Source organism: Narcine bancroftii, chromosome 7 (genome assembly GCF_036971445.1).
Source record: "Narcine bancroftii isolate sNarBan1 chromosome 7, sNarBan1.hap1, whole genome shotgun sequence".
Lineage (NCBI taxonomy): Eukaryota > Metazoa > Chordata > Chondrichthyes > Torpediniformes > Narcinidae > Narcine > Narcine bancroftii.
This window is the reverse complement of record NC_091475.1, coordinates 38,481,865-38,505,969: the sequence shown is the minus strand read 5'-3', so window position 1 is coordinate 38,505,969 and position 24,105 is coordinate 38,481,865. Positions and strand designations below refer to the sequence as shown.

The window sequence follows — 24,105 nt, the reverse complement described above, 5'->3', positions numbered from 1 at the left end:
TGGACGCCAAATCTAAGCAAGCTTCCAATTGACCAATCCTGTTAGTCCCTGCTCAGTATAATCTTCCACAGCTGTCCAGTTCTCTCTTGAAAGCTCTGATTCTCTTTTCATCATAACTCTGTGTGTGAGTACGTGTGTGTGTCCATGTTAAATCTGTGCTCAGGTCCTTGAACCATCTAAAGAGAACATTATTCTTAAAGACCTCCTCTACAAAACACCTAACTACTACTTTGCCATCTTGGATCTCATATTACCTAATATTTAATATTGTCAATACTTTTTACTTTATTGCTTTACATCTACCACATATACAAACTTGCATGTTCTGTCCACTAAAAACCATCCTTTGAGCATGTGGAGAGAGAAAAAGAGAACATTTTAGGTCATTGATCATGGAATTTGAAGCTTAAATTTCTCCAATCAGCATTGTGTTTGTTACACAGTAGTGATACATCACACGTATAAGCCGAGTACCCTTTATCCAAAATTCTTGGGACCAGTTTTTTTTTTGGATTTTGGAACAATGGAACTATGTAGCACAGTAGCATCACCAGAAAACCTGTATCAGTGGTTAAACATCAACAGGCTTTTTGAGTGCCAACGTGACGCCACAGTGGAAAATTTACATGAAATGTTTAATTCTTTCTTTGGCTTGGCTTCGCGAACGAAGATTTATAGAGGGGTAATGTCCAAGTCAGCTGCAGGCTCGTTTGTGGCTGACAAGTCTGATGCGAGACAGGCAGACACGGTTGCATCGGTGCAAGGGAAAATTGGTTGGTTGGGGTTGGGTGTTGGGTTTTTCCTCCTTTGCAGCACCAAACACTAGAAATTCTCCTTGATGCCTTTTTCAAATATTTCCTCCAGTGTCATATGCCTCATTAACTATTGTTTTTTGTCTTTTGCCGCCGCCAGTCCCCGACACCTTCCCACCACCACCGCCGGTCCCAACTACGGTCCCTGCTTCTGCCCAGGAGCCCGAGGTGACTTCACTGCAACCAATGTTGAGAATGGAGTTGCTGTCGCCAACTCTGGCTGCAGTCGCTGCTGAAGACTTGGACCCAGCTCCATTTGGCATCTTCCCAGCCAGAAGCAAAAGATTTTGTTTTCTCCCATAGAGCTCTGTTGTTACCAAACTGGCACCAACAGAGCATCAGAGCCCCACATGAGCGAGGGAGGTGGTGAATTTTTTCCAACTTGTGACATCATGGCGGCGCTAAAAAAAAAATTTGGTTTTTTGATCTTTTCAGTTTTTGGATTTTTTGATTAGGGGTGCTTGACCTGTAGTAGGTTTAGGTCTAGGCCTTACAAATTGAGTGTCCTCCGCCATTCATTATTACTCTTTTTTTTTTAATTTTTAATTTTTTATTTTTCACACCATAAATCACATTAACCATGGTACACAGTTTTTCCTTTTCACACATATACAGTGCCATTTTCTCCCCCCACTCCTCCCAACCCACCCTCCCTACCTCCCCCCTCTCGTCCATTTAAGGTATACAATCTAGGATACATTAAACCAGTCAGACAATGTTGTCATTCAACAAAAATACACCAGAAATTCTACTGAGTCCATTCTTTTCTTTCCTTTTCCTTCCATTAACTTAGGTAATGATTGTCCCCGGTAGATTTTCGCTATTGTAAGGCTCCCATATTTGTTCGAATATTTCAATATTATTTCTTAAACTATATGTTATTTTTTCTAATGGAATACATTTATTCATTTCTATATACCATTGTTGTATTTTCAAATTATCTTCCAATTTCCAGGTTGACATAATACATTTTTTTGCTACGGCTAGAGCTATCTTAACAAATCTTTTTTGTGCATCCTCCAAATCAATTCCAAATTCTTTGTTTTTTATGTTACTTAGGAGGAAGATCTCTGGATTCTTTGGTATATTGTTTTCTGTTATTTTATTTAATATCTGATTTAGATCATCCCAAAATTTTTTTACTTTCTCACATGTCCAGATTGCATGAATTGTTGTTCCCATTTCTTTTTTACATCGAAAACATCTATCAGATACTGTTGGGTCCCATTTATTTAACTTTTGAGGTGTAATGTATAGCCTGTGTATCCAGTTATATTGTATCATACGTAACCTCGTATTTATTGTATTTCTCATCATTCCGGAGCATAACTTCTCCCATGTTTCCTTTTTTATCTTTATATTTAAATCTTGGTCCCATTTTTGTTTAGTTTTACCATTTGTTTCCTCATTCTCCTTTTCTTGCAGTTTAATATACATATTTGTTATAAATCTTTTGATTAACATTGTATCTGTAATCACATATTCAAGGTACTTCCCTCTGGCAAATATGCCAGCGCTGTATCTTGAGTTATATTGTACTTATCTTTCATTTGTTCAAAGGATAAGAATCTATTTCCTGAAAAACAATTTTCTATTCTTTTAATCCCTTTTTTTTCCCATTCTCTAAAGGAAAGGTTATCTATTGTAAAAGGGAGTAACTTGTTTTGCGTCAATATTAGTTTTGGTAATTGATAATTTGTTTTATTCCTTTCTACATGAATCTTCTTCCAAATATTGAGGAGATGATGTAATACTGGAGAAGTTCTATGTTGTACCAATTTTTCATCCCATTTATATAATGTGTTCAGGTATCTTTTCCCCTATTTTATCTAATTCTAATCTCGTCCAATCTGGCTTTTCCCTTGTTTGATAAAAATCTGATAGGTATCTTAATTGTGCGGCTCTATAATAATTTTTAAAGTTTGGCAGTTGTAAGCCTCCTTGTTTATACCATTCTGTTAATTTATCTAGTGCTATCCTCGGTTTCCCCCCTCTCCATAAAAATTTCCTTATTATTTTCTTTAACTCCTTGAAGAATTTCACTGTCAGTTGTATTGGCAATGCCTGAAATAAGTATAATATCCTTGGAAAAATGTTCATTTTAATACAGTTTATCCTTCCTATTAGTGTTAGTGGTAAATCTTTCCAATGCTCTAAATCGTCCTGTAATTTTTTCATTAGTGGATAATAATTGTGTTTAAATAGTTGGCCGAGATTTTTGTTTATTTGTACACCTAGGTATCTTATTGCTTGCATTTGCCATCTAAATGGTGATTCCTTCTTAAATTTTGAGAAATCCGCATTATTCATAGGCATCGCTTCACTTTTATTTACGTTGATCTTGTAACCCGACACTTCTCCATATTCCTTCAATTTCTTATATAATTCTTTTATTGATAGTTCTGGTTCTGTTAAGTACACTATAACATCATCCGCAAATAAACTGATTTTATATTCCTTGTCTTTTATTTTTATTCCTTTTATATTATTATCTATTCTTATCAATTCTGCTAGTGGTTCTATAGCTAACGCAAACAATAAAGGTGATAGTGGGCATCCCTGCCGTGTTGACCTGCTTAAGTTAAATTGCTTTGATACATGTCCATTTACTGTCACTTTCGCTAACGGTCCCTTATATAATGCTTTAATCCAATTAATATACTTCTCCGGTAAACTGAATTTTTGCAATACTTTGAACAAATAATTCCATTCTACTCTGTCAAAGGCCTTCTCTGCGTCTAAAGCAACTGCTACTGTTGGTGCTTTATTCCCTTCTACTGCATGAATTAAGTTAATAAATTTACAAATATTGTCTGTTGTGCGTCTTTTTTTGATAAATCCAGTTTGGTCTAAATTTACCATTTTCGGTACATACTCTGCTAATCTGTTTGCTAATAGTTTAGCTATTATCTTATAATCTGTGTTAAGTAAAGATATTGGTCTATATGACGCTGGTGAGAGTGGATCTTTCCCTTGCTTTAGTATTACTGTAATTATTGCTGTTTTACATGAATCTGGTAAGCTTTGTGTTTTATCAATCTGGTTGATTACTTCCAGGAGGGGCGGAATTAATAAGTCTTTAAATGTTTTGTAGAATTCTATTGGGAATCCATCCTCTCCTGGTGTCTTATTATTTGGTAATTTTTTTATTATCTCTTGTATTTCTACTATTCCAAATGGCTCTGTTAATTTATTTTGTTCCTCTATTTGTAGTTTTGGTAGTTCAATTTTAGTCAGAAATTCATCTATTTTCCCTTCTTTCCCTTCGTTTTCAGTTCGGTATAATTGTTCATAGAATTCTCTAAAGTTTTCCTTAATTTCTTTTGGATTATATGTAATTTGTTTGTCTTTTTTCCTTGATGCCAATACCATTTTTTTAGCTTGTTCTGTCTTAAGCTGCCATGCTAGGATTTTGTGCGTTTTTTCACCTAGTTCATAATATTTCTGTTTTGTCTTCATTATATTCTTCTCCACCTTATATGTTTGTAGTGTTTCATATTTTTTTTTATCCGACAATTCTCTTCTTTTAGTTGTATCTTCCTTCATTGCTAATTCTTTTTCTATATTTACTATTTCCCTTTCCAACTGCTCTGTTTCCTGATTATAGTCCTTCTTCATCTTGGTTACATAACTTATTATTTGCCCTCTAATGAATGCTTTCATTGCATCCCATAGTATAAACTTATCTTCCACTGATTCCGTATTTATTTCAAAATACATTTTTATTTGTTTTTCAATAAATTCTCTAAAATCCTGCCGTTTAAGTAACATGGGGTTTAATCTCCATCTATACATTCTTGGAGGGATGTCTTCTAACTTTACTGTCAATATTAAGGGTGAATGGTCCGATAGTATTCTAGCTTTATATTCTGTTTTTCTTACTCTATCTTGCATCCTAGCTGATAACAAAAATAGGTCTATTCTTGAGTATGTTTTATGTCTAGCCGAGTAATATGAATATTCCTTTTCTTTTGGGTGTTGTTTCCTCCATATATCCAAAAGTTGCATTTCTTCCATTGATTTAATTATAAATTTGGTTACTTTGTTCTTTCTGGTAATTTTTTTCCCAGTTTTGTCCATATTTGAATCCAAATTCAGGTTGAAGTCCCCTCCTATTAATATGTTCCCTTGCGTATCTGCTACCTTCAAAAAGATATCTTGCATAAACTTTTGATCTTCTTCGTTAGGTGAATATACATTGAGTAGATTCCAAAACTCCGAATATATCTGACATTTTATCATTACATATCTCCCTGCTGGATCTATTATTTTCTCTTCTATTTTAATTGGTACATTTTTACTGATTAATATAGCTACTCCTCTAGCTTTTGAATATATGACGCTGCTGTTACATGTCCTACCCAATCTCTCTTTAATTTCTTGTGCTCCAATTCAGTTAAGTGTGTTTCTTGCACAAATGCTATATCAATTTTTTCTTTTTTCAGTCAATTTAGCAGTATCTTCCTTTTAATTTGGTTATGTATTCCATTAATATTTAAAGTCATATAGTTCAACGTAGCCATTTTATACTTTGTTTATCTTCCCTTTCCGTTTCTCCATAATTACCTTTCCTCCTTATCGATTTCTGTTTTCTTGTGTTAAACCCTTTATAAGCCAACATTCCTAAAACATCAAACATTTTCCTTATTCTCCTATTTAAAACTTCTTTAGCCCCAATCTCCCCTTCCCCTCCTGAGTTGTCCTTTATCCCTTGTCGGACAACCACATCTCCCCTCTCCATTTGGATTTGCGAATTCATTCGCAAGCGTCAGCTGATTTTGCAGTGACCGCAACTCCTCCCCACCCAGCCCCCCCTAGAAAAGATTTCACTTTTCATATGTAACAAAGGTCACTCTTTTAGTTCCCTCCTTATTCCCTCTATTCCATTTCCTTCCCTTATTAATTCTTGTCTATACTATCTATATTTTCCTCTAAATACGGATACATTCGTGTATGCACATTATACATATACACATATACCTCTTGTATACCTTTATACCTCTTTACCCACATACATATAAATCGTGGTCATTTTTACTCTTATTACATATCTTCATCTCTCTGGTTGTTTTGTAGTTGTTCTGCAAATTTCCTTACTTCCTCTGGATCCGAGAATAGTTTTTTTTTCCATAAGATCGTTTTCGATGTATTGAACTCCTTTCCCTTCTTCAGGAGTTCAAAACTTATGTGTCTTTTTAGTTCTCAGTCTTTTGTACTCTCGTTACACGTCTTCATCCCTCAGTCTATTTTGTAATTGTTCTGCAAATTTTCGTGCTTCCTCTGGATCCGAGAATAGTCTGTTTTGTTGCCCTGGAATAAATATTTTCAATACCGCTGGATGCTTTAGTATAAATTTATACCCTTTCTTCCATAAAATCGCCTTTGCTGTATTGAACTCCTTTCTCTTCTTCAGGAGTTCAAAACTTATATCTGGATAAATGAAGATTTTTTGCCCTTTGTACTCCAGTGGCTTGTTGCCCTCTCTTACTTTTTCCGTTGTCTTCTCCAGTACCTTTTCTCTTGTAGTATATCTTAGGAATTTTACTAAAATAGATCTTGGCTTTTGTTGTGGTTGTGGTTTAGAGGCCAATGCTCTATGTGCCCTTTCTATTTCCATTTCTTGCTGTAGTTCTGGACATCCTAGGATCCTGGGGATCCAATCTTTTATAAACTCTCTCATATTCTTGCCTTCTTCATCTTCCTTAAGGCCCACTATCTTTATGTTATTTCTTTTGTTATAATTTTCCATTATATCTATTTTCTGAGCTAACAGTTCTTGTGTCCCTATAACTTTTTTATTAGATTCCTCTAATTTCTTTTTTAAGTCCTCTACCTCCATTTCTACTGCTGCTTCCCGCTCTTCCATCTTGTCCATTCTCTTTCCCATTTCTGTTAAGGTCATATCTATTTTATTCATTTTCTCTTCTGTATTGTTTATTCTTCTTCTTAAATCATTAAATTCTTGCGCTTGCCATTCTTTAAATGACTCCATGTATTCTTTAATAAGAGAAAGTATATCCTTTATCTTGCCTTTCCCTTCTTCTTCTATTTCACTGTACTCTTCCTCTTCCTCTTCTTCTTCCTCTGGGTTGGCCATCTGTTGTTTCTTTGTTGCCCTTTTCTTCTCTTCTTTCTTGTTTTCGTTGTCTTCTGTGTTCTCCTCTTGCTGCAGGTGTTCTGCAGCTGTCATTGCCGGCTGTGGAGATCGACTCCCCAGCTGGTCACCCCTCCCGTCGGTGTGTTTTTTTGCATGCGCGGTTGCGCACTTTTACTCGGCTCAGAGAGCCATTTTTGTAGTCCACTTTCTACCGACCTGAGGGAGCGGGTTTCTCTCTCCACCGCGGGCCTCTTCAAACAGGTAAGGCCTTCTCCTTCTTCCGTTGTCTTCTCTTCCTCTCTTCTTACCGTTGATTTCGATTTTTCTTTCTTCGTCGCCATCTTCTTTCCATCTTTATACTCACTTTTCTTTAATTTTTATTTTTGTGCCTTTGTGTTTTCCTTTGTTTTTTCCGACTTTTCTGGAGAGGGCTGGAGTTCACCGTCCGGCCACTACTCCATCACGTGACTCCTCCTTTCATTATTACTCTTTTTTTTTTAAATTTTTTATTTTTCACACCATAAATCACATTAGCCATGATATACACTTTTTCTTTTTCACACATATACAGTGACTTTTTCTCCCCCCCCCCCTCCCTCCTCCAAAGCCACCCCCCCACACCCCCCCCTCATCCATTTTAGGTATTCAATCTTTGTTGCATTAAACCAGTCAGACAATGTTGTCATTCAACAAAAATACACCAGAAATTCTACTGAGTCCATTCTTTTCTTTCCTTCTCCTTCCATCAACTTAGGTAATGTTTGTCCCCGGTAGGTTTTCGCTATTGTATTTAATGTTAGGCTCCCATATTTGTTCGAATATTTCAATATTATTTCTTAAACTATATGTTATTTTTTCTAATGGAATACATTTATTCATTTCTATATACCATTGTTGTATTTTCAAATTATCTTCCAATTTCCAGGTTGACATAATACATTTTTTTGCTACGGCTAGGGCTATCTTAACAAATCTTTTTTTGTGCATCCTCCAAATCAATTCCAAATTCTTTGTTTTTTATGTTACTTAGGAGAAAGATCTCTGGATTCTTTGGTATATTGTTTTCTGTTATTTTATTTAATATCTGATTGAGATCATCCCAAATTTTTTCTACTCTCTCACATGTCCAGATTGCATGAATTGTTGTTCCCATTTCTTTTTTACATCGAAAACATCTATCAGATACTGTTGGGTCCCATTTATTTAACTTTTGCGGTGTAATGTATAGTCTGTGTAACCAATTATATTGTATCATACGTAGCCTCGTATTTATTGTATTTCTCATCGTTCCAGAACATAATTTCTCCCATGTTTCCTTTTTTATCTTTATATTTAAATCTTGTTCCCATTTTTGTTTAGTTTTACCATTTGTTTCCTCATTCTCCTTTTCTTGCAGTTTCATATATATATTTGTTATAAATCTTTTGATTAACATTGTATCTGTAATCACATATTCAAGGTTACTTCCCTCTGGTAAACTCAAATTGCTTCCTAATTTATCCTTCAAGTAGGATCTCAGTTGATAATATGCCAGCGCTGTATCTCCAGTTATATTGTACTTATCTCTCATTTGTTCAAAGGATAAGAATCTACTTCCTGAAAAACAATTTTCTATTCTTTTAATCCCTTTTTTTTCCCATTCTCTAAAGGAAAGGTTATCTATTGTAAAAGGGAGTAGCTTATTTTGTGTCAATATTAGTTTTGGTAATTGATAATTTGTTTTATTCCTTTCTACATGAATCTTCTTCCAAATATTGAGGAGATGATGTAATACTGGAGAAGTTCTATGTTGTACCAATTTTTCATCCCATTTATATTCAGGTATCTTTTCCCCTATTTTATCTAATTCTAATTTCGTCCAGTCTGGTTTTTCCCTTGTTTGATAAAAATCTGATAGGTATCTTAATTGTGCGGCTCTATAATAATTTTTAAAGTTTGGCAATTGTAAGCCTCCTTGTTTATACCATTCTGTTAATTTATCTAGTGCTATCCTCGGTTTCCCCCCCTCCATAAAAATTTCCTTATTATTTTCTTTAACTCTTTGAAGAATTTTTCTGTCAGTTGTATTGGCAATGCCTGAAATAAGTATAATATCCTTGGAAAAATGTTCATTTTAATACAGTTTATCCTTCCTATCAGTGTTAGTGGTAGATCTTTCCAATGCTCTAAATCGTCCTGTAATTTTTTCATTAGTGGATTATAATTGAGTTTATATAATTGGCGTAGATTTTTGTTTATTTGTACACCTAGGTATCTTATTGCCTGCATTTGCCATCTGAACGGAGATTCCTTCTTAAATTTTGAGAAATCCGCATTATTCATAGGTATTGCTTCACTTTTATTTACGTTGATCTTGTAACCCGACACTTCTCCATATTCCTTCAATTTCTTATATAATTCTTTTATTGATAGTTCTGGTTCTGTTAAGTACACTATAACATCATCCGCAAATAGACTGATTTTATATTCCCTGTCTTTTATTTTTATTTCTTTTATATTATTATCTATTCTTATCAATTCCGCTAGTGGTTCTATAGCTAGCGCAAACAATAAAGGTGATAGTGGACATCCCTGCCGCGTTGACCTGCTTAAGTTAAATTGCTTTGATACATGTCCATTTACTGTCACTTTCGCTAATGGTCCCTTATATAATGCTTTAATCCAATTAATATACTTCTCCGGTAAACTGAATTTTTGCAATACTTTGAACAAATAATTCCATTCTACTCTGCCGAAGGCCTCTGCGTCTAAAGCAACTGCTACTGCAGGTGCTTTATTTCCTTCTACTGCATGAATTAAGTTAATAAATTTACAAATATTGTCTGTTGTGCGTCTTTTTTTGATAAATCCAGTTTGGTCTAAATTTACCATTTTCGGTACCTGTTCTGCTAATCTGTTTGCTAATAGTTTAGCTATTATCTTATAATCTGTGTTTAGCAAAGATATTGGTCTATATGACGCTGGTGAGAGTGGATCTTTCCCTTGTTTTAGTATTACTGTAATTATTGCTGTTTTACATGAATCTGGTAAGCTTTGTGTTTCATCAATCTGGTTGATTACATCCAGGAGGGGCGGAATTAATAAGTCTTTAAATGTTTTGTAGAATTCTATTGGAAATCCATCCTCTCCTGGTGTCTTATTATTTGGTAATTTTTTTATTATCTCTTGTATTTCTACTGTTCCAAATGGTTCTGTTAATTTATTTTGTTCCTCTATTTGTAGTTTTGGTAGTTCAATTTTAGTCAAAAATTCATCTATTTTCCCTTCTTTCCCTTCTTTTTCAGTTTGGTATAATTGTTCATAGAATTCTCTAAAGTTTTCCTTAATTTCTTTTGGATTATATGTAATTTGTTTGTCTTTTTTCCTTGATGCCAATACCATTTTCATAGCTTGTTCTGTCTTAAGCTGCCATGCTAGGATTTTGTGTGTTTTTTCACCTAGTTCATAATATTTCTGTTTTGTCTTCATTATATTCTTCTCTACCTTATATGTTTGTAATGTTTCATATTTTATTTTTTTATCCGCCAATTCTCTTCTTTTAGTTGTATCTTCCTTCATTGCTAATTTTTTTTCTATGTTTATTATTTCCCTTTCCAACTGCTCTGTTTCCTGATTATAGTCCTTCTTCATCTTGGTTACATAACTTATTATTTGCCCTCTAATGAATGCTTTCATTGCATCCCATAGTATAAACTTATCTTCCACTGATTCCGTATTTACTTCAAAATACATTTTTAATTGTTTTTCAATAAATTCTCTAAAATCCTGTCTTTTAAGTAGCATGGGGTTTAATCTCCATCTATACATTCTTGGAGGGATGTCCTCTAGCTTTACTGTCAATATTAAGGGTGAAAGGTCCGATAGTATTCTCGCTTTATATTCTGTTTTTCTTACTCTATCCTGCGTACTAGCTGATAACAAAAATAGGTCTATTCTTGAGTATGTTTTATGTCTAGCCGAGTAGTATGAGTATTCCTTTTCTTTTGGGTTTTGTTTCCTCCATATATCCAAAAGTTTCATTTCTTGCATTGATTTAATTATAAATTTGGTTACTTTGTTCTTTCTGTTAATTTTTTTCCCCGTTTTATCCATATTTGGATCCAAATTCAGGTTGAAATCCCCTCCTATTAGTATGTTCCCTTGCGTATTAGCTACCTTCAAAAAGATATCTTGCATAAACTTTTGATCTTCTTCGTTAGGTGAATATACATTAAGTAGATTCCAAAACTCCGAATATATCTGACATTTTATCATAACATATCTCCCTGCTGGATCTATTATTTCCTCTTCTATTTTAAATGGCACATTTTTACTAATTAATATAGCCACTCCTCTTGCTTTTGAATTATACGATGCTGCTGTTACATGTCCTACCCAATCTCTCTTTAATTTCTTGTGCTCCAATTCACTTAAGTGTGTTTCTTGGACAAATGCTATATCAATTTTTTCCTTTTTCAGTAAATTTAGTAGTTTCTTCCTTTTAATTTGGTTATGTATTCCATTAATATTTAAAGTCATATAGTTCAGCGTAGCCATTTTATACTTTGTTTATCTTCTCTTTCCGTTTTTCCATCATTACCTTTCCTCCTTTTCCATTTCTGTTTTCTTATTTTCAACTCTTTATAAGACAACATTCCTACAACATCCAACATTTTCCTTATTCTCCTATTTCTATCTTCTTTATCCCCAATCTCCCCTTCCCCTCCTGAGTTGTCCTTTATCCCTTGTCGGACAACCACATCTCCCCTCTCCATTTGGGTTTGCGAATCCACTCGCAAGCGTCAACTGATTTTGCAGTGACCGCTATTTCCCCCCACCCAGCCCCCCCCAGAAAAGATTTCACTTTTCATATGTAACAAAGGTCACTCTTTTAATTCCCTCCTTATTCTCTCTATTCCATTACCTTCCCTTATTAATTCTTGTCTATACTATCTATATTTTCCTCTAAGAACAGATACATTCACGTATGCACATTGTATCTATTCACTCTTATACCTCTTTACCCACATACATATCAATCGTGATCATTTTTACTCTCATTACCCGTCTTCATCCCTCAGTCTATTTTTGTAATTTTTCTGCAAATTTTCGTGCTTCTTCTGGATCCGAGAATAGTCTGTTTTGTTGTCCTGGTATAAATATTTTCAATACCGCTGGATGCTTTAGTATAAATTTATACCCTTTCTTCCATAAAATCGCCTTTGCTGTATTGAACTCCTTTCTCTTCTTTAGGAGTTCAAAACTTATATCTGGATAAATGAAGATTTTTTGCCCTTTATACTCCAGTGGTTTGTTGCCCTCTCTTACTTTTTCCATTGTCTTCTCCAGTACCTTTTCTCTTGTAGTATATCTTAGGAATTTTACTACAATAGATCTTGGTTTTTGTTGTGGTTGTGGTTTAGAGGCCAATGCTCTATGTGCCCTTTCTATTTCCATTTCTTGCTGTAGTTCTGGACATCCTAGGGTCTTAGGGATCCAATCTTTTATAAACTCCCTCATATTCTTGCCTTCTTCATCTTCCTTAAGCCCCACTATCTTTATGTTATTTCTTCTGTTATAATTTTCCATTATATCTATTTTTTGAGCTAACAGTTCTTGTGTCTCTATCGCTTTTTTATTAGATTCCTCCAATTTCTTTTTTAAGTCTTCTACCTCCATTTCTGCTGCTACTGCCCGCTCTTCCATCTTTTCCATTTTCTTTCCCATTTCTGTTAAGGTCATATCTATTTTATTCATTTTCTCTTCTGTGTTGTTTATTCTTTTTCTTAAATCATTAAATTCCTGTGTTTGCCATTCTTTAAATGACTCCATGTATCCTTTAATAAGAGAAAGTACAACCCTTATCTTGCCTTTCTCTTCTTCTTCTATTTCCCTGTACTCTTCCTCTTCCTCTTCTTCTTCCTCTGGGTTGGCCATCTGTTGTTTCTTTGTTGCCCTTTTCTTCTCTTCTTTCTTGTTTCCATTGTCTTCTGTGGTCTCTTCTTGCTGCAAGTGTTCTGCAGCTGTCGTTGCCGGCTCTGGAGATCGACTCCCCAGCTGGTCCCCCCTCCCGTCGGTGTGTTTTTTTGCATGCGCGGTTGCGCACTTTTACTCGGCTCAGAGAGCCATTTTTGTAGTCCACTATCTACCGACCTGAGGGAGCGGGTTTCTCTCTCCACCGCGGGCCTCTTCGAACAGGTAAGGCCTTCACCTTCTTCCTCCGTTGTCTTCTCTTCCTCTCTTCTTACCGTTGCTTTCGATTTTTCTTTTTTTGTCGCCATCTTCTTTCCACCTTTATACTCACTTTTCTTTAACTTTTATTTCTGTGCCTTTGTGTTTTCCTTTGTTTTTCCCGACTTTTCTGGAGAGGGCTGGAGTTCACCGTCCGGCCACTACTCCATCACGTGACTCCTCCCTTCATTATTACTCTTGATGTGAATTGAGAATAGCTCTAAGATCAGTATATTCTTGATCCATATCTAAAATTTCAGATTTATTTAATTAACAGAGTTTAAATTCCTAAGTCACGGTGGGATTTGATCTTGAAATCAATGGTCCAGGCCTTTGAATTACTAGTCCAGTAATATTTCTATGCTTCCATACTACTAATGTTTTTTTTTAAAAACCACAAATAAAGGTTTCAGTAGCAGAAGAGCTGATGCTAAGGCTCTAATGTTATAGAACATCTGTTAAGGTCTCCAATGACATCCTCTGTGGCTGTAACAAATGTAAATCATCCCAACTTTTCTGATTGTTCTGCTACTCTGACACAGTGGACTATTCTCTTCCAGTGTTGATTAGAACTTGACTGGGATGGTTCCATTTTATCTGCTCTGTCAATGTCAAGAGATTTATCTGTAATGTTTCAAGTAAACATTCCAGAATCCCCCCTTTGGGTGTTCTTTCATCTTAAAAACATGTCAGTTTATAAATGTAAGTTCAAATTATTCAGCTCTACATCATGAGAAAACTTTCTCAAACTCTCCACAGCATTTAACTGTTTATCCAGCATTCAACATAGAAAAGCAAAAAAAATTCCTTCAGCTATTGTTTACATTGTCAATCACAAACTCCAGCGCTTTCCAAAAACTATTAGTGGTAAATCAGACTGTTCATAATCTTGGGGATGTACTGGATCCCCAAGATCATTTGATGATATCAAATACACAGGGATCACCTTGTTCCTCTTCTATAATGTCACCTGACTTGGTCTTCTTTAGCTTGTGGTGTAAAAATATTTACTCTTGCACTTAACTTAATAGTTGATCTTGTATGCCTTGTTAACTTCTCTATCTTTTATCAATAAGGTAGAGAGGGTACAGAGAAGATACAAAATGTTGCCTGGATTGCAGTATCTAGAATACAAAGAAAGATTGAGTAGACTGAGTCTTTATTCATTGGAGTATAGAAGGATGAGGGGGGATTTGACAGAGGTATCTAAAATTATGAGGGGGATAGATAGAGTAGATGTAAATAGGTAAGATTGGAATGAGGGGTCATAAGTTAAGGGTTAGGGGGCAAAGGTTTAAAAGTAAAATGAGAAGGGGCTTCTTTATAAAGAGTGGTGGCTGAGTGGAATGATCTTCTGGAAGAGGTGGTTTCAATAGGGTCAATTTTGTAATTTAAGAGAAGGTTGGATAAGTGTATGGATGTGAGGGGATTGGAGGGTTATTGACAGGGAGCAGGTAGGTGGGACTAGAGGGGCCGAGATGGCCTGTTTATGTACTGTAATTGTTTTATGGTTATATTGGCAAACTGAGGGCTTTCAAAACAGCCACCATTTGATATCATGCCTGTGCTTGCATTCTGAATGACTTTGATCCTGGATAAGCAAAGCTTCAGTAGCTTATCCTCATTTCGAAATTCCCTTATGGTCTTACCCCCACCAGGGTCTTTGCAATCTCCTTTAGGCATTCTAACCCTGCAAGATAACTGCAGCATCTACCCTTCTGGATATGCCAGTTGTAATTGCATCACTTGCAGAAGTCATAATCCTTTTTGGAACTTCTTTCCTAAACCACTGTATCCTCTCTCCTATCTCTGATCAAACATTTCTTGTCTTAATTTTTCCATATTGTAGATAATGTACATTTTAAGTACCTCAGGATATTACTGCTGTTCTGGTTACCTTTTGCTTCTGATCTTCCCTTGAGCTATATTTTATCCCTTTTCTATTAGTTATACAATTCCATTTTGAATGACGACATTGAATTTGCCTCCACCATCCTTTCAGGTTGAACACATCAACTTGCTGTGTAAACAAATATTATTTCTGCTTTTCTTTTCCTTTCCACCTTGTTGCCTGATTACTGATCTAATCAGCCTCTGGCAACACTAATATCTCTAATAACTCTAAGAACTGCACAAAGTGCTTCAAGTGGCCTAACCATGGTTTTGTAAAGTTCCAACAATATTCTGTGCCCTGAAGGGAAGCACGCCATATGCTTTCCTCACCACCCTATCTACATATGTAGTCTCTCTCAGCGAACTATGGATTTAACTCAGAGATCCCTCTATCAAAATCCATTGCCTCTGAATTGCTGGGATTAAATGCCATCTGATAAAATTCTGCCCAACTCTGCTGTATCCTTAAACCATCCTCATTATCCATAACACCAACTTTCTTGTCAACTGCAAACTTGCTGATTAGATCCCCTACATTGACATCTGGGTCATTAATACACATCACAAACGTCACCACTCATCAGAGACTTTCAATCAGAAAAGCATCCTTCCACGTTCCCCTCTACCTCCTATCACATTAATTTTGGATCCAAATTAGTTAACGTCTTGGATCACATCTGCTTAGAACAGATGTGTAGGAATTTTTTTCAGTTGGAAGGTGGTAGATCTGTGGAATTTATTGTCACAAGTGGCTGTGGAGGACAGGTCATTGGTGTATTTAAGGCAGAGATTGATAGGTTATTGATTAACCAGGGCATCAGAAGTTATAGGGAGAAGGCCAGTCAGTGGGGCTAAGTGGGAAAATGGATCAGCTCATGATTAAATGGTAGGGTAGACTCGATGGTCTGAATAGACTATTTCTGCTCCTATGTCTTGTATACGATCTTAACCTTTGTACCATGTTGGACCTTGTCAAATGTCTTACTAAAGTCTATCAGGGTGCCTTCATCAATCATCTTAGTTACAGTCTCAAAACAAAAAAAAATCAAATTAATGAGACAATATTTCCACTACACACTACCATACTGATTATCCCTGGTAAGCCCCTGGTTTTCCAATGTACTTAAATCCAATCATTTAGGATATTCTCCAATAATTCCCCTACTGATTATGTAAGGCACAGTTGGCTTATCCCTCCTGTCCTACTTAAATAAAAGAATATTTGCTATCCTCCATTCTTCTAGTACCTCACCTGGGGCTAATGAAGATGGAAAAATCTCAGCCTTGGCAACCTGGGATCACATTCTGCTCTTGTCATTTCTTGGCCCTAATGCATCACATGGCATAAATAATACCTCCTCCTTAATTCTGACCTGCTCCACATAATCCCTGTCCTCCTCTCTGAACTCACTACTTTCCATGTCCTTCTCCTTGGTGAATAGATACGAGAAATATTTATTACCTCGTCCACATCCCCTGGTTAAACATGTCTATTAGTTCTTTGTTCCCCTGGCTACCCTCTTTCTTTTAATACTTGTACAATGTCATGGGACTCTCCTTAATCTTACTTGCCAAGGATATTTCACAGCCCCTATTTTCCCTCCTAATTTCTTTTTGTAAATTCTATCTTACCCACTCTACATTCCAATTGCCTATGCTATACTATACCTGTCATAAGCTTATTTTCTGATTAAACCTTCAGAATCCTTTGCCATCCAAATTTCTCTAATCTTGAGATCTCTGCCTTTCACCCTCAATGAAATAGGCTGAGTGAGCTGGGGCTTTTCTCTTTGGAACAACAGAAGACGAGAGGCAACTTAAGAGAGGGATATAAGAATATGAGGGGCATAGATAGAGTGGACAGCCAGCACCTTTTCCCGGGGCAGCAATAGTCAATACCAGAGGGCATCTGTTTAAGGTTAGTGGAGGTAAGTTTAGTGGAGATGTTAAAAGTTTGGTTTTTTTTTCTATACAGAGAGTGGTGGTGGTAGAGGCTGATAAAATAGGACATTTAAAAGACATATTGGCACATTGATGCAAGAAAAAAATGGAGGGTAATGGGCTGTGCGGGAGGGGGGGGGAAGGGTTAGATTCATGTGGAATAAGTTTATAAAGGTGGGCATGCCATCATGGGCTAAAGGACTATTGCAGTGCTCTTCTATTCTGTGTTCTATGAAACATGCTAACCCTGAACTCTTACTGATGGTCTCAAAATTCTATCACCATTTACAAAAGTCATGAAAAAGAAAGAACAATCAATGATAAATATATTTAACTAAAGAAAAAATGATTTCAAAGTTCTGCAGGTGGGTTGAGGTTTAAAAAAAAGTTAGACCATGGTTCAGATGATCAAAGAAACTTCTTAGTATTTTCCCTGACATTATAGACAGTGTTAATATACCAAAATCTTTTTTAATATCACATAACAGAATTGCCTTTGAATAAATGAAGTGCTGATTGTTTTTCCAGGGGTTGGAAGAGTTTTGCTTTAAGTTCTGTGTCAATCATTTGACAGCCGTGACGCAAACACGGGGCTTTGTTGACATGGACCATGAGCTCCTCAAGGATTTCATCAGTAAGGCTGGCAAACATGGGGCATTCCGGAACTGAAGCAGCAAATCAAATTTCCAAAGGTGGTGATGATTTGACTTGGAAACTACAATTCCCTTGAGAGGGGTTGGAGAGGTTCTTTTTGACTCCTCTGTACTCTAGCTTTTCTGCAACAGAACCTTCTAATGTCACCTTTGGTAGGAGTAAATGTGGTTTAATAGATGCTTATTCTGACTGACCAAGTAGCTCTCATAATATTAAGCTTAAATAAGCTATTTGGTGGTATTGGAACTCAGAGATTCACAATTTCAGCAAGTGGATGCAGAACTATGATCTGCAGCCAGGATTTGTCTGCATTTTCTTCCCTTAAATCACACATAATGGCCAGCTGCAGAAATTAAACCCAGATACACCCAGAAGCATACACGTTTCACCTCATTGGGGAAGGTTAGCAAAAGGAGTGATACAGGTGTCACATTTCCAGATGTTACCTAATTTTCAACATCAGTTACAACATGAGATGTGATTACAAAATTCAATCTCTCATCATGCTTTCTATGCAACTACTAAATTATATCTAAAATGTAATTTGGAACTAAATGTCTTGGTTTTGCCTTCAGAAATTAATGCTGTGGTTCCAAATGTCTGAGATTTTGTATTGCTGTCAATTGTTCCATCTACCATAAAATTATAATCTCAAAACTGCTGGCAATATCAGCTGTAAAATGTAGCCTAGCCCATTTAGAATAAATGCATTTTTATGTAATCAAAAGTGAAAGTACGAAGTCATCTTCACTCACATTTGAACCAGTGATATTTCCTACATTTTAATACTTAGACTTTTGGTGTGAGATAATTGTTGTATTTTTTAGACATAATTTAGTTATATAGCATGGAAACAGGCCTTTTCAGACCACAACCTCCAGTACATTTTGAAGGTTGGGAGGAAACCAGATCCCCTCAGGGAAAACTCACGCAGACACAGGGAGAACATACAAACTCTTTACAGACAGCACGGGATTCAAATCCCCGGTTCAGACCACTGGCGCTGTTACAGTGTTGCGCTAAATGTGCTGCTCGAATTGTACAACTGAAACTTTCCAAATGATTGACACAAATATATTTTAATTATCTAGCATTTTAAACCACAATACATTCTAGGCAATGTCCATTGGAGTCTGGATCTATTAGTGGCCACCTTATTGCAGCAGATTAAACCGTCCCCAAAATCTAATACCATAAATCCTTGGCAAGCAACCAGCTCTTACTTTCAATTGTGACATTTGCTTGGTTGTGCTGGCTTGAACCACCTCTTGTTTCCTAAAAATTTGAAAGGAATCTGTGCAGGATTGCTCATATCAGTTTTATTACCTTGTGACTATTTTTATTCTGCATGACGTTAAAGATTCCCTGTCAAACTATATCAAAAAGTAATTTCTTGCAGATTACAGGTTTGCACCTGCCTCTTAATGTCCATGATATGTTCTGTGAAATTGGGCATAATACAAGGTGGATGTTGTGCAAACACCATATTATATACTTAGCAAACCTATGTGGGATACTGTAGTGTACCTGTAAACTTTATATTTGTCAGTAGGGATCAATTTGGGGACCAACATGAGACTGTGGGCAGAGGACGGGGCAGTAGAATCAGTGAGAGTTCGACAGGGGGATGTGAGACCAGTGTGGGGACTGACACGGGGCTGTAGGAGAGAGAGCAGGAAAGTGGGATCAGTGTGGGGAGAGAGTGGGCCAGTGAGAGGACCGACATGGGGCTGTGGGGAGAGCAGGATTAGTTGGCACTGATAAAGGGCTGTAGGGAGAGAGTGGGGCAGTCAGATCAGTTTGGGTATTCAGCGTACAATTTCCTATAGCTAGTGATCACTTTTTCTAAATTGCTGTGGACTTGCTTGCGGTAACTGAATAATTATGGGACCATAGTTGTATATGTGGTCGGACATTGCCCAAATGGATGTTGAGTGGTGCATACCTGTATAAGCATTAGATCAGCTAATGCTCAAAGTCACTCTCAATCCCTACGACTATTTAATCAAATAGGTAATTACCTTTATTTCCAGAGTCATAAAGTCACTTATGTATTGCACAAAAGATACTGGAATATTAAATGTAATGAAGGATGAAATGTAACCTCTATTACTTTGACCAGATTCCTCCTCTTCTTAAAACATCAAGCAGAAGTCTAGTTACATTTTACATTGGCTGATGTACAATTCTGTTTATACTTAAAAGTTCTGTTAATTTATCAGATTTGGGTGCAGATTTAGAGACAGGTTTTCAAGAACTTTTGTTTGTCTCTGCCCCTACTGATAGAGTAAAATCCCTGGAATTCACGCATCTGGCAGCCTCGGGAAAAAAAAATTGCAGAAAATAAAGAGGTGAAAAACAGGTTTAAAATTCGCGCTACCTAGTGGTTAATTCACCCATCACACAACATGCCATTTCAACTGGAAAATTCACTTATCCGGCATCAACCAATCCCATAGGTGCCAAATACTGGGGGTTTTACTGTATTATGGAAATGTTGAGCAAATACTATTGTGAAATTATCTAACATATTTAACAGAACAGCTTCGTATTGTTTCCATATATTCATTGAGCTGAATATTTCAACCTGCTATAATGGAAAGGAAATGTAAAGATTTAAGTAGATGAGTGAACATTTGACCTGTGTATATGTCAGATCTCAGTGGTAAATGTTTAATCACGTTTGTCAACAAGATTATAACAGCTTATTAATGTAAAAACCAAAGAATAAAATGTAATGACTGGAAAATGTGTTTATAATTTAAAGGAGCAAATTTATATCTATTTGTCTTGGGTACTGAATTGTAATTTGTTTTGTAATTTTGTTTTAAATAAGTTTTTTTTTACATAGGATTAGTTCTATTTCAGAATTGTTACAGTAGTTTTGATTTCAACGGTTACTATCAAATTCAGGAATACCTTATGCTTAAAATAGGAAGTATTCAGTAGAGTCTGTTAATTTACATTGAAAGCATAGAGTTAGCTTTGCAATTGGATATTGACATTTCATTTGACTAAATACAATTTATTTAATTAAAATTGGAAACATTTAGCTTCTCTGACATAATCATTACCTAAAAATAAAGGATTAAATTGTTGAAAATTGGAAAATGTTGCCATTTATTATTGAGATATACACACACACAAACCTTGATGCTTTCCACAAAATATATTTAGCAACTGCCTCAGCATAAGAATCGAGTGGAATAGACACTGAAGAGAACAAACTATAGTCCAGTGCTGAATAGGTAACTTGCAGCCATTCATGATGACTGGTCTATTGCCTGGATGCAATCAGTAAAGTGCTAATAATTCAAGATGATACATATTGTGAGTGGGCGAGAGAAACCTTCTGGCTTGATGACTGCTATTTTTGAAACAATCAGATGAAGACATTTAGAGAAAATATTAACCATTGGGGACTCAGTATATTTACTGACAATATGGAAAAAACCTATTTTTCTCTTGAGGAAAGGATTCCCATTGGTGCTGACAGTTCATCTATGACTTATCTTAAGAAAAACAATCCCATACAGATTTTATTCACTAAATAAACATTGTGCCCTCATCCATAATGTGCAGTACAAATAGGTATCTTGCTGAACAAAAATGAGTACAGACCTGGATGGTATTTGACAGAAATATTGGGTAGATCTTATCAAGCCATTGGAGACAAGAACATTATGTCCTCACAGCTCGCTGTTGCACACAAGGCAGAACTGATCACTTACAGAATATTACCTTTAGAATGAAAGGTACAAATATTTATTGGTACTACAGCAGAGATTACTTTGATGAACAGATTGCAAAACCCTTCAACAGTTTGTTTTTGTCGTCTACATTTTAGTTCTTAAGATTACGTCCCATATACATGAGGTATACAGTGCGAGGTGCTGAGTCATTTGGCTTAATGTTCATCCATTTATTTATTTGTACATGATGCTTTTATGCATATTGGTAACCTCTGCAAAATTAAATGGTGCATAAGTTTAAAATTCTGAAAACGTGAAATTCAGTACTGTTTTAAATATATGTTCTTAGTCACATCATTACTTGTTACTTCAATGGGTATCAGCTTTAACTCAGCATAAACACTTTTGCCTCCAGTGTTCAAACACCAGATATATTCTGGAGGTTGAACCTACTAAATTCTGGAGTTCAGACTCTAGATATGAACACATAATACAGTATAGAGGAGGAAGTATTATTCTCTCTGAGTTGATCTTCAGGTTAAATGTTAAAGTAATAACTTTATCCTCTCAACACATCCATTAGCACTATTTAAATATGATCAAGGTGTTCCACCTATGTTCTGGCCAGCAATTAATTATCCCTTATCCAAAAAAAAGATGATCTATTTATTTAATGTAAAAGGCTGGAAACACTCAGCAAGTCAGGCAACATCCACGGGAAAAAGTTAATGTCTCAGTTCAAGATCTTTCTTAAGAACTGGGTACCTGGTGAAAGACCATTTATCAATGGAACTTGTCAAGCTGTTACAGACAAAAGCAGTTAATTCTTACAGCTGTTGCCATCACAAAAGAATCAAAATTGTCAGGAACTTTCAACTTTTTAAGTGTTCTGAAGGCTATATGATGTATTGTATATAACTTTTTCTTTCCATAGAAGTTACGTGACCTGCTGAGTGTTTCCAGCTTTAAATGTTTTATATTAGATTTTCAGCATCAGTTTTATCAATAATTGTGTCACTTATTTTACTAGGACCTTCCTGTTTGTAAATTCGTGTTCATACTTTCTGCATTACAACTGTACTTCTGAGTATTCTGGCTGCAAAGTTCTCAAGGATGTCCTGAGGTTGTTAAAGGTGCTATTTAAGTGCATGCTCTTTCTTATTCTTAATATTGCAAAATGTTTGCCTCAATACGAGAACCAGGTTTTGATAGGTGCAGTAATTCAACTAAAGACAAACTTGTTTTAGTTTGTAAGAGTAAAATCTTAGACATCATTTTTTTAAAAATCAATAAAATTGAAATATTCATATTCTGTGTACATACTACATACTTAAGGCCACATTTTCCTCATTCATCAATAAAGTTAATCACTTTTATTGCATTGCTTTGTACAGACCCAGACCAAATAGGATGTGCATATGAATTCATGTAAAATAGCTACTGAAACTTAAGTGGCCATTTTTGTACAAAAGAAAAAACTCCCTACCTTTAGAGTATGATGAAAGTTGATGGAATTTCATTTCACTGACCTGGATATGTCCCGATTAGCAACATGAGAAATGTGAAGATCTCAATTACAGGAGTCAAAAAAGGTGTAGCCATTTTGCATAACAAAGCTCATCCACTGATTGAACCTGGCAGGGACATAGTGCTTTGAACACATCTTCAAGTAGAGGATCAGAATTACATTCTGCCTTTCCACACAAATCAGACGATCAATGGTTTAAGTATTGGGGTTGTCACATAAGAAATGCTGCATCCGTAGAAATATTGAGAAAGCAACAAGCAAGAAGTACATCAATACAAACTGTATTAACATGCCAGAGAACAAAATAGATGCTGGCAATGGAGATTCAATAGTTTTAATAATTTGAGAGGTATGGCATGTTCATTGTTGCAGAATTCAGATTAAAGAGTCATTTTTGAAATGCTCAATGGTAAAATAATAGTACTTTCATCAATCCTGCTCTGTACTTACTTATACATTTTATTACTCTTCACAAGAAAATATGTCCCTTAAGGCATTATGTTAAGGGAAACAACCCTCTAAAATAATTTAAGAAATGTTCTAATTTAATTTTCTAAAAAGAAATACTCCTTTCTAAAACAAAATCTGAAAAAGGGGAAAAAAATCAGCCGTGACCAGAAATGAAGAATTCTGCTGCTGCAGATCATTCTCGTGCATCAGATGAAGTGATAAATGTCAGTTTTCATCCCTCTTCATGTCACTGTCCCCATCTTTCATTTTCTGCTCTTGTATCTTATTTCTTGTAGATGCTGTAGAAGAACAAATAATGAAGGAATTCTGTTCATTTGCTATCTTAGCAGAGTAAATCAGTTTACACACTCAAATATGGAATTATAATAAGGATAAGACTTTATGCTCCAAATCTTAGAGCACCATTTTTATCTGCTGTTGAGGATCTCACCCATTACTCCTGCTGAAACTCACACAATTGAGCTATTTTTAAAAATTGTACAGTGACAGATTTCAGTCACATTGCTCTGCTGGACTAGGTAGCCAGAAAAAGCACCCTCAATCGATTACATGTGTATAAAATAAGCTTTAAGGAGGACTGACTTCTTAACTAGTTTTCTTATTCTCTTGTCTGGAATTAAATACTGTTCATCTTTTTACATAACTTCAAACCCTCTTCTGTTCTATGCCTACTCTTGACAACTTGTTCTCTCAAGTATCGTAATGTGACTTTTACACAAGAGTTATTTAAATGGACAAGGAAATATAAAATCAAATTGTTAAGTTATGAAAGTTATAAACAGGATAGACTAGAAATAATGAGGTTGG

At 35.7% G+C, this 24,105-nt stretch overlaps 2 protein-coding genes across 8 annotated transcripts in view; one reads left to right on the top strand and one right to left on the bottom strand.

Moving 5' to 3' along the window:
- LOC138738776 (RCC1 and BTB domain-containing protein 2-like) overlaps positions 1 to 24,105 on the top strand; it is a 241,865-nt gene that overhangs the window by 199,373 nt on the left and 18,387 nt on the right. For 5 of the 7 annotated variants that reach the window (XM_069889678.1, XM_069889676.1, XM_069889677.1 and 2 more), the window contains one exon: positions 17,482 to 21,193. The exons of 1 other annotated variant lie outside the window; for it this stretch is intronic. In XM_069889678.1, the coding sequence (XP_069745779.1) occupies positions 17,482 to 17,622 (141 nt within the window). In that variant the 3' untranslated portion in view covers positions 17,623 to 21,193. Of the gene's footprint in view, positions 1 to 17,481; positions 21,198 to 24,105 lie in introns of those variants that run through there. One more of the 7 variants, XM_069889681.1, reaches the window with a different exon arrangement.
- rb1 (retinoblastoma 1) overlaps positions 20,711 to 24,105 on the bottom strand; it is a 201,428-nt gene continuing 198,033 nt past the window's right edge. Inside the window, 1 exon segment of the mRNA XM_069889674.1 lies at positions 20,711 to 23,576. Coding sequence (XP_069745775.1) covers positions 23,503 to 23,576 — 74 coding nt within the window. The 3' untranslated portion in view covers positions 20,711 to 23,502.